A 10764-nucleotide genomic window follows, 5' to 3' on the forward strand; every position below is an offset into this window, starting at 1 on the left:
TACATATTATATTTGTGTTCTTTTCCGGATTCTCTTCCCTTGTAAGTTACCGCAACTCGCTCTTTAACAATGTGCAGCATCTAAACATCCCTCCTGACCCAGAAACAGGAACCAGCGGCCTGAGGCCCAGCCCTGAACCCACAAGCAGGTGACTTCAGCCGCTTATGCCCCTCAAGGGGCTGACATGAGGCCCAGGCAAGGCAACACACGAATGGCGCTTAACGCAGGAACTGGCTCTGCTAAGCAGGATGTAAGGACTGTCTGTTGTTATTATGTGAGAAAGCTACAGTCACAGCGCACATCTTACCCAATGGTCCCAGAACCCCGGGCCCCTGGCCATCCTGGCCCAAGGCACCAGGCAGTCACCCACCCCCTGGGCTCACACGGACAAGGAGACACCAGCTGCGCACTTCTGCTGGACAGCAGGCCTGGCTGCGCGCAGAGGAGGGGCCCGAGTCCAGAGCAGACGCTGGCGGGCGCTGACCTGAGAAACCGCATCCAAGTCTGAGCGGACACTGTCCTCATGCCGCCACAAACGACGGCACACGCACCCCGGAGAGCGTGGCTGCAGATTCTGTGCTTGTTACGGCGGACAGTCGTCATTCGCCCCCACGGCCATCTGAAGCCAGTAGTCCCGATTATTAAAGATCACGAAGTTGTACAAATGTTCTCCTCCTTTCTGAAAACCGTGCTCACTTTCTCTCCAGGACACAGGGCTGTCTGCAAAGCCTTGAACGGACAGCGTCACCCACGGGGCCAACTTTGGTTCATCAAAGTAGCGACTGAAAAAGACAGACACTTTTTAATAAACAGGGAGACTTAGGGACACTTATCTTCCTTTTTACTTATTCAGGATAAGTGGCATTTCTGATGCTCCTGTGAAGCTTCCACCTAAGCTTTTATTCGTAAAAATTAGAAAACAGAAATTCACCTCCTGGGGCGATGCTGTGAATTCAGTAAAGGTTCATCGCTGTGCAATGCACAGGCCAAACTCCAGCGGCTCCTACCCTTACTGTGGGAGAGCATATACGGTTCAAAGAACGAAAAGCATCTCCACAAACTGTGTTAAGCACCCTTCCCCCCTTAAGAGTCCTGCTTTCGGGGGTTCTGTGGACTGAAACACCGCAGAATATCGGGTTTCTCTTTTAAAATGTTTGAAACGTCAACCTGCTTACTGAGGAAAATCAAAGCACAAAGCAATAAATGTGAAAAAGGGATGCTGGATTTAGAAAGGAAAAGCCTCAACAGTTACAGTTTACGTGACGCCTCCTGGAATGGAAACTCAGTGCTGCTTTACACCACACAGCCCGGGGCATGGCACTGCCGTCCAGGGACTCACGGATGTTAGGGCTAGGCTGGATCTTAGCTGTGATGTGGATTCAGAGGTGGTCAACTCCTCTTCCCACCCATTTCAAAAAGTGAAGCCTTTTGCAGAACTCCAACACGTAAAACAGACCAGCATGTGATCTGTGGAGCTCCGCTATTTCCTTAAGTGATCCTGTAACTCTGACTGTGCTGAAACGGTCTGGGCGAGGCAGGGCAAGGAGAGCCAGCAGTCTGTTCTCAAGAAGCACATTTCAGCTCTTCTCTTCCCAAAAGGACAAGGATGCAGCAACATCACCAGGGATAACTAATTACATCACGCACGGTGATGACGTTACTGCATGGGAACCCAAGCAAGAGGGGAAAAAGGACACGTGTGCCAGAGGACTGCAGGACCTGCGTCCCGAGAGCTGCCCCCAGAACATCACGGAGGTGCAGACACCAAGACAGACGAAAGGCGTTCTCACCACAGCTGTTCCAACAGGACACATATCCGCTCCGGGAGGATGAAACCAGTGATGGTGCCCAAGGACGCCTGGGCCACCACTGCGCTTGGCTGAGGACAGCAGTAGGTTGATACGAAATTATAAGGCTCATTATTTCTGTAAGAAAAAAAAAAAGAAAGAAGATGCCTTTATATCCACCACTCCATCACTTTCAGAGTACTAAACCCATTAGAAATGAGAAGCCAGCCCCAGCCTGCCAGGACCTGGGAGTCCCCTCGTACGCACAGGTTTGTGTGACCGAAGACAGCGCCCAGCCAGTCGAAGAGCTCGTGGGCGCTGCAGGCTGCCTCCGGCTCGCCCTCGAGCAGGCCGCTCCGCAGCACGGGGCACCGCAGGTCCCGCGTCGTGCTCAGCGCTATTTTTGGCTGACGCTCCTGAATTCCGTAACCGGAAAAGTATGACATCATGGATCCTTCTGTACCTTCAGACACACCAAATAAGGCCGCTTGAAGAGTGTGAACGCGCTCAGCGAGTCCCTGAGCCCACCCGGTTCCCGCCTGAGGGTTTCGGGAAGCAGGGACGGCAAGGTCAGACCAGGGGGCGCTGTACAAAGCTTTACTCAAAGTAAAACCGTTTAAGTTGCTTCCAGCTCCTAGAGCCGAAGTTATGTCAACATTCATCCTCCTGGAAAATCCGAATGCTTTCAGATTCAACCCACACTACTCTCATCATCCGCTCCACTAAGCAACTTTCGAGCTAGTAAGTAAAACCCGAAGCTTTGCTTATGCTTCAATAAAATTAAGTGAGCTCTACACACACAGAGAAAGGAGCGCCTCTGCGCACTCTGGAAACGGGAGACACAAGAGGAGCCGAGGGGCAGAACCTCAGTCCAGCTTGCCTTCGATACCCAGTAAGATCCAGTGGGTCCTGAAGGATTTTCCGGTGGCTTTGGAAGACGGAAACAGTGACCCCCTGGAGCATGGGGCAGGCTTGCGAACAGTCCAGCGTGTTAGAAAGAATACCTCCCTCCCGATTCCCTCCCTCCAGGGCAGAGATCAGCAGGCTCACAGCCCAGGATAAAAGGTCTGCACTCCTGAGGCTCCAGGCTGCCCTTCTGAACAGCCGCCCCCTGCCTGCACCAGCGGCCTGAGCGGTCCCCTGCAGGAACCAGGGCCTGGTGAGCTGGTGCAAATGCGGATGCTCTGGCCGCTGCGACTGCTGGGAGTGATTCGGTCCTCTGCTTCTGACCCTGGGGGTCTCGCATCTCCTGCCAGCGCCCAAGAGATGGCGCAGACTAACTGCATAGCTTTCAAGTAGGGCAAAAACCTCAGACCTTTCACAGGTCTCAGCAAGCCCCTAAAATTCCTAGGAGTCTTAGAACACACAGCTCTCCAGAACCCAACACACAGGAGGCCTTGCATAGACTCCAGGCCACTGAGATGCCAGCCTCTCGGCCCTGGGGCCACACCACACACACACAAGCTGCACTGAGGTGTTGCAGACCCAGGGTTCACGCAGGCAACCCTGCTGGACCCGGGGACCATGGCCTTCCCAGGAAGAGCAGACAGAGGGGCCTACTTCCAAAACGGACCCAGGGCTTTCCTCTCCTCCAAGAGAGAACCACACCACGGTAACTACGATGCTCTGATTCCTTATGATCTTGGTTTGGGCCAAAGATAACACTTCACAAAGGAGTGAGGTACATGGTGGTTGTAAACAGATCAGAATGTATGGTGAACAATGTATTGTTTCAATCAAGTAGAAGTTACAGCAAATTTAGTCTGACATTTAACAACATGCCTGATTATGACCCTGCAATGTCGAAGAAGCAGTTTGTGTACATCACTAGAATTGTTACTTTAAAACATTCAGGCCAAGGCTGCTGGAGCTGAGCTGGAGGGAGGAAGGAGAGAAACGGGAAAGGTCAGCTGCTAGGAGACCATCCTCAAGAGCTCTGGACGGACACGTAACCCGGGGAGACGGAGGCAGACGGCTGCACGGCTGGACGACCCTGAACCACACAGATGCCAGAGGGACCGCACAGCTTCCTTAACCAAGCTTACAGGCTCCCTGCTGTCCCAAAGCAGAGTGTCCCTACCAAACCTTTGGTTAGTTCGAAATGGCACAAAGCGAAGAGGCAATCACCTAAGACACAGCTTGCTAACAGATGCGTGAAATACATCAAGACAAAGCACAGATGCTTACAGACCCAGTTCAAAGCTCTGACGGCGTGAGGATAAGATGCTGAGTGCAGTTCTGGGGGAGGGAGCCTGGGGGTGCCCTCTCCCTCCCGGGGTGCCCACCACCTCCATGGAAGTTCACTGCAAGACACATGCTAAACACTACTTTCACTTTTTTTGGTAAAACTTTAGTAACGTAAGGGTTTCCCTGCTGGCTCAGATAGTAGAGAATCTTCAATGAGAGAGGCTTAGGTTCAATCCCTGGGTCAGGAAGATCCCCTGGAGAAGGCAATGGCTACCCAGTCCAGTATTCTGGCCTGGAGAATCCTATGGAAAGAGGAGCCTGGCGGGCTATGGTCTGTGGGTGGCAAGGAAAAGGCGGACACCTATATCCATGTAGGCACGCAGCATCCCTGACCAGTAGGCTGAGTCCCGATGCCATCCTCACTATACCCCTGCAGTTAACAACTAGATTTCAACACCACTGAACCGTTATTACACAGCTTATTTTTCATACCTGTTTGATGCCACGCCAAAAGAAAATCAAACTTCAACGGCTTCTTTTCTTTGAAGGCCCAAGACACTCTCTTATACTTCTTAGAGTCCAGGTTAGAGGATAAATCCATCAGATCAATGGAAACAACTTTAAAAAATGGAGAGGAATTAATAGTTCATGCACACACACATGGCTTGCACCGTGCAACACATGCTGGATTAAAAACATCAGGAGATTTGGAAAATTCATGGATGAAAAGAGTCACTTTGTCCTCCTTGCCCTCCCTTTGGTTTACCAAATCAAAACTCTGCTTTTGATGGGCATTTCAGGACTTGCGCTAATCACAACAGGGGTTTAAAATTCACACTTTTCCCAAAGACCAAGGGCAGAGATGAACTCTAATCAAGCCGTGTAGGGGGCAGCCGCGACCACTGACGTGCAAGCAGACAGTGAGCAGAGCCACACCTCCTCAGTCACAGGTGACTTCTACTGGAATCGTAACACTTGGGAAAATTAAAGGGAATTCTCTGCTAAGACCAAGTTGGAGCAGAGACAAATTTGTATATGTAGGCTGGGTAAACAAGGTCTACTGTCGAGCACAGGCAACTACAGTCGATATCCTGTGATAAGCCATCGTGGAAAAGAATACGAAACACAGTGCCTATTCAGGTATAACCGAGTCGCTCTAACACGACGCTGCACATCAACCACACTTCAACACAAAACTTAAGAACTGAAGAACAAGTTGGCTTCGTTACTTCAAACCTGTGACCTGAAACACAGGCATCTAACAGACCAGGCCCCCGCCTACGACCTTTATGAGATGCGGTCGAATCTCACAGTCGTACGCGGTCGCGTGAGATCCTCTCTGGTAAGGAATTTTAAAGATGAGGCAAAGCCACACTGCTTCTGCACAAAGAGAACAGAAGCAGTTCAAGCAGGAAAACTCGAGCTGCTACAGAAGGCACCACCTTTTAGAAACTGACGGAGAGAGCACCATACTTACTGAATCTCATGGTTTTCCTGCCAGAATACTGAGACGGACGGCCCTGAAGTCCAGTTTCTTCATACGTGTCTTTATCCAGGGATAAAATTAATTTCCCTATAAATCAAATAATAATTCCCATAAAGAGACATTAAACACATAATGCGTTCTCATGTTTTTGGTGTTAAAAAATAAAATAAAATAAAAATATAACATGTTCTCGAAGAGAAAGCAAGGCAAATTGAGCAGTTAAATACCAGTACACACAAAGATCTTTTTCTAATACAAGTGTATTATTTATCCACATATATCTTACTTATAAACAAGAGTATTATTTATAAGTACACATATAAAGACATTCTTTATTATAGTGAAACTAGAAATTATCTTTTTATTAAAGAAAGAATAAACAAATTATGGTACACTTCTTTGGGATATTTTCAAGACTTTAAAGATAGTAAATTAAAACTGTATGCACCCATATGGAAAGATGTCTGGGATACAGACCTTGGGGAAAAAAGGTAATTGAGAAACAATAGAGTGTGACATAATATATGTTTTGTTTAAAAAAAGTAACAACCTGTAGGTGTGATTTTAAATTCATAGAATGTGTCTAGAAGAATAAATACCTACCTGCTAATAAGGGTGCCTGCTAAGAATGGGAATGAGTTTGAGGGGAGCTGGATGAAAGGGTGGACCGTCACTTTACTCACGCCTGTATGATGTTGACTTTTTCTTTTTTACAGTATGCATTTCCTTAAGAATGAAGGAAAAACGAGTGTGCTTACCATTTGGGAGCAGGGCAACAGTATTATCCTCATCAACATTTGTGTTGTATGTCAGCGCATAGCACGAACCTGAAAGACAGCCCAGAGGAGAAATTCAGAAAAAAAAAAAATCACACCTGCAAAGTTAGTGGATTAGTTTGACATGATAACCAATCCTCCAGGTTACAGGTCCTGCTCACTCAATAACCCTAAACCAGCCAAACTGAAGGTGGAGGACACGCGAGGCCAGGCACCGCTCGTCCACGTCCCCACCCAGGGCTTGTCTGTGCAAGCTGACTACCACGGCACGGAAAACGCGTTGCAGCTGTACGGACGCTGCAGACAGGCCCAGGGAGCAAGGGCAGGGGACGCACACACTAGCCAGGCCGAGTTCCAGGTGAGACTCAAACCTGCCAAGAGCTTGTGTGACGTCAAGAGAGCTGCTCAGGCTCCCTGAGCCTCAATTTCCTCACCTGTAAAATGGGGCTGCAGGCCCATCTCACAGTGTTGTTGCTGGGTGACGTCGAGTCGCGCAGGTAAAAGTGCCTGCCGTGCCCGGGCCCATGTCATTAGCAATTGGAGCATCAAGCTTTTCTTTCTGGCTGCACCATGTATTTTGTGTCAATCTAGTTCCCCGAGCAAGGATTGAACCCAGGCCCTGGGCAGTGAAAGCCTGGAGTCCTAACCACTGGACCTCCAGGGAAGTCCTCAGCTTAAAACCAACGAAAGGAATCGGGTCGCTGAGACCGAGGACAAGAGGCCAGCGGCTCCTGTGCGGCGATGCCTGCAGTGAGGAAGGATCCTTAAAGACGCTGGAATGGTTTCAAACGAGTGGCTCCCAGGAAGCAACTGGAACAAGACAGTCAACCCAGCAGACACAGATGCGAGGAGGGCCGCAGGGTCCAAGCGGAAGAGGTGGGCCCCCGTCAGCACCTGGACGTGTAGACGGCAGTGTGGCCACATCAGGAGGCCAGCATGCCGACACGGCTGTTGAGGGCACTGCGCAGAGCACAGCGGATCTTGCGGCCATGCCCGACGGCAGCGCATCTGGACACGGGGCCGCAAAGCTTTCCCTCTCCACGAGCCTGGTGTGACAACACCCCCACGGGACGCGTGTGGGCCCGTGGAATCAGAAACCAAACCTGAGGATGCACAGAGCAGGCTGAGCTACTGAGGGGCGGAGGGCGGGCTGCGCACGCCTGACCTCGAAGACACGCTCCGTCCGTGTGATTCGAACAAGGCAGGAGCCCCGGAAGTGTGACGTGGCCTCCCTGGCCTTCCGCATCCCACCATGTTCACAGACACTACGCGGTTTCTCTTACCTTTCTTGACAAAAGAATTGATGAATTCGTGTGTGATTAACTCATAAAGAGGTAAATCCTTCACAAAGTAATAGGGTCCGAATTCCATGACCAGATCTTTCAGTTCCTTTGATAGTATCCCACATTCAGGAATCAGAAATGAAACCTATTGGAATATACAACATAAAAAACTTGTTTTTATATTAATAACAGAAGCATGGTTGACTTACAGTATTATACTAGTTTCATGTATATAGCATGTGATTCAGCATTTTTGCAAATTATACTCCATTATAGGTTTCAACAAGTTTTATTTTCATGCAGATCAACACCCGGGATTTAGTGATGATACAACATAATTAAGGCTACTAACCATTCCTCCACAACCTTCAGCAAAAGTCTGAAATTAATTTACTAATCTCAGGAAAAGAGAAATCCAACAAGTTAAGTTTTCCATTTCTGAATTCAAGTGCACAGTATAGGAAAATTGAATGAAAAAAACAATTTTAATGGGAAACTCTTGCTTGCGTTTTATCTTTTGAAAATAAGCAATATATTTGATGTCCTGTTCCTGTCACTACATTAATTAATTTTTAGGGAAATACAGTGGTAAAGAATCTGCCTGCCAATGCAAGAGACCTAGGTTTGATCCCTGGGTCAGGAAGATCCCCTGGAAAAGGAAATGGCAACCTACTCCAGTATTCTTGCCTGGGAAATCCCATGGACAGAGGAGCCTGGCGGGTTACAGTCTGTGTGGCCGCAAAGTCATGACTTAGGGACTCAACAAGTACAAGTGAATATCCCCAGATCTGTGTATCCTGGTACCAGGCTGGAATCAGAGGAACTGTCCCTTAGGGCGTAAGGAATTTAGGGATACTGGTTATTAAGAGGCCACATGGAAGCAGAAGTCAGCTTGGTGTTCCCACTGTCCCCACAGAAAAGCTCTGCACGTGGGCTGGGGAGGTCACGGTGCACCTCCCAGACGGCTGTCTGTGAAGAGCTATCCATCCAGAGCAGAGACATTCAACCCGACAGGTTTCAAGCGGTGCCCGGCTGCTCCACACCTTGAAAAAGGCCACTCTCCCAAAGCGGGGACACTAACCGGGGTCGCCACTTGTGTCTGAGACACTGGCCAGTGAGGCCGAGCTGAGATTACGCTGATCAGCTTAAAAGTGTGCGAGGCTTCACGCGCTTCCATTTTAAGGTCTAGTCTGGAGTCCTCCCCACTTGCACGGGTCCGTGAAGCCTTCCCAGCAGACACTGCCCGGGAGTCAGGGGGCTTCTCCCCAAGAAGGTCCAGTAACCACCCCCACTGACGCCTCAGCCACAAAAAGGGCCCCGGGGCGGGCGACACTTCCAGGGAACACCAGCAAACATCGCTGTGGGCAAGGCCGCCGAGGCGAATTTCTACCAAAAGCTGCCCAAATGCCGCCCTGGCGCTCTGGATGGACAAGGCGGAGAGCAGCGGGCAGAAGAGCTTTTCAGGGATCAAACTAGCGCCCGTAAGCGGCTTAGAGGAGCAAGCAGCTCCGTGGCGGAACTGAGCTGGCCGCTCCGGAGAGGCGCGCGGGTGCAAGAACCCGGCGGCAGGGAAGGAGGGCGGCCGCCCCGCCCCGCCCCGTCCTGGCCCCGCCCCCGTCTCCCGGCCCCGCCCCCGGGACGCAGCACGCCTGGGGCGGGGCCAGGCCACAGTAAGAGACCAGAGGCCCCGTGAACCCTGCCCCGCCCTCCGACGGCGGGGCACCGCCCCGCACCGGTGCACCCTGGGACTTGTGGTCCTGAAGCGAGCCAACACAGGAGCCTGGAGCCACGGAGAGACTACAGCTCCCAGCATGCCGAGCGAGGGCCCCGCCCCTCCGCGCGACGAGGGCGGGCCCCCGGAGCAGAGCCCGGCTCTCCCCCAGCCTCCCGCGCCCGCGGGAGGGAGCGTGCGCGATCCGCGGACCGAGGGCCAGGACTCACCCTGTAATTGTAATAGTGCGTCTCCACGAGATGCCGGTGGCGCGACTTGTCATGGCCGAAGTTGGACTTCTCACAGACCAGCAGGTGCCGGGGCACCTCTCGCAGCCGGCGCAGCGTGGCCATACTCTCCCCGCGCAGACCCTCCAGGCTCGGCTCGCCCCGCCCCTTCCCTCGTCCGCGGGCGTGCGCAGTGCAGGCAGGGAGCACGTGCGGAGGCTGCCCGGGTAGGGGCGGGGCTAGCGCCGGGGCGGGGCTAGCGCTGGGGGCGGGGCTAGGCCTCCGGAACCTCAGCCGAAGCTCTCTGATGCGTAAAGGAAAGGCGCAGTGCCCGGAATGAATTCCCTGGCCAGACTCCCTCCTCTGGGCCCCAGGTTGCCCCTTCCCAAACTGTCAAGGAGGTTTGTGTCTAATACCTTCAATAGGACTCCTTAAGACTTCTTCAAAACCACTTTTAAGATCCTTTTAAAAATATCCTTTTGGGGAATTCTCTAGCCATCCAGGGGTTAGTATTCAGTGCTGGAGCCAGGGTTCAATCCCTAGTTGGGGAAATGAAGATCCCACAAGCCGGCGCAACCAAAAAAAAAAAAAAAAAAGAATGAAAAATAGCCTTTTGGAACCGCTTTTAATAATTTGTTGCTACTGGAAGTTATAGTAATAATTCGTTTTTCCACCTAATCTTTCTGACCAACTGTAAGTACTATACTACACACTTCTCAAACTGGAATCTGCACAGCCCAATTCTATGCAGAGAGGATGCAAAACAACAGAATATTTGTGGTACAGCGTTCTGGAGCATCAATTTTACTATAAGATGTGGAAGAAGAGAAGTTAAATAATTTAGAAGATGCATGGATGCGTGAATACTCAGTCGTGTCCAACACTTCTGTGACCCCATGGTCTGTAGCCTGCCAGGCTCCTCTGTCCCTGGGATTTCCCAGTCAAGAATACTGGAGTAGGTAGCCATTGCTTTCTCCAGGGGATCTTCCTGACCCAGGGATCGAACCCACATCTCTTGAATTGTAGGCAGATTCTTTACCACTAAGCCACCTGGAAAGCCCAATTTAGAACATAAGTATGTGAAAGTCTGGGCTTCCCAAGTGGTGCTAGTGGTAAGGAATCCACCTAGCAATGCAGGAGACACAGAGATGAGGGTTAGATCCCCTAAAGGAGGAAATGGCAACTCACACCAGTCACATGTGTAAATCTCATCCAAAACTAAGGCTGGACAGTTCTTCACCATTACTCCTGTGCCTCAAATGTCAGATTATCTCTGCAAATATTCTAAGGGACACCAATTTTCCATT

At 50.9% G+C, this 10764-nt stretch overlaps 1 protein-coding gene across 1 annotated transcript; it reads right to left on the bottom strand.

Annotated features, from left to right (window-relative positions):
* Positions 248-9628, bottom strand: RPP40 (ribonuclease P/MRP subunit p40). Its single transcript, XM_018039263.1, has 8 exons — positions 9461-9628; positions 7520-7664; positions 6219-6287; positions 5452-5547; positions 4467-4592; positions 2055-2250; positions 1791-1925; positions 248-782 (listed from the first exon to the last, which is right to left on the bottom strand). The coding sequence occupies exons 1-8, from the start codon at positions 9581-9583 to the stop codon at positions 584-586; spliced, it is 1089 nt and encodes a 362-aa protein (XP_017894752.1). The 5' UTR covers positions 9584-9628; the 3' UTR covers positions 248-583.

Source organism: Capra hircus, chromosome 23 (genome assembly GCF_001704415.2).
Source record: "Capra hircus breed San Clemente chromosome 23, ASM170441v1, whole genome shotgun sequence".
Lineage (NCBI taxonomy): Eukaryota > Metazoa > Chordata > Mammalia > Artiodactyla > Bovidae > Capra > Capra hircus.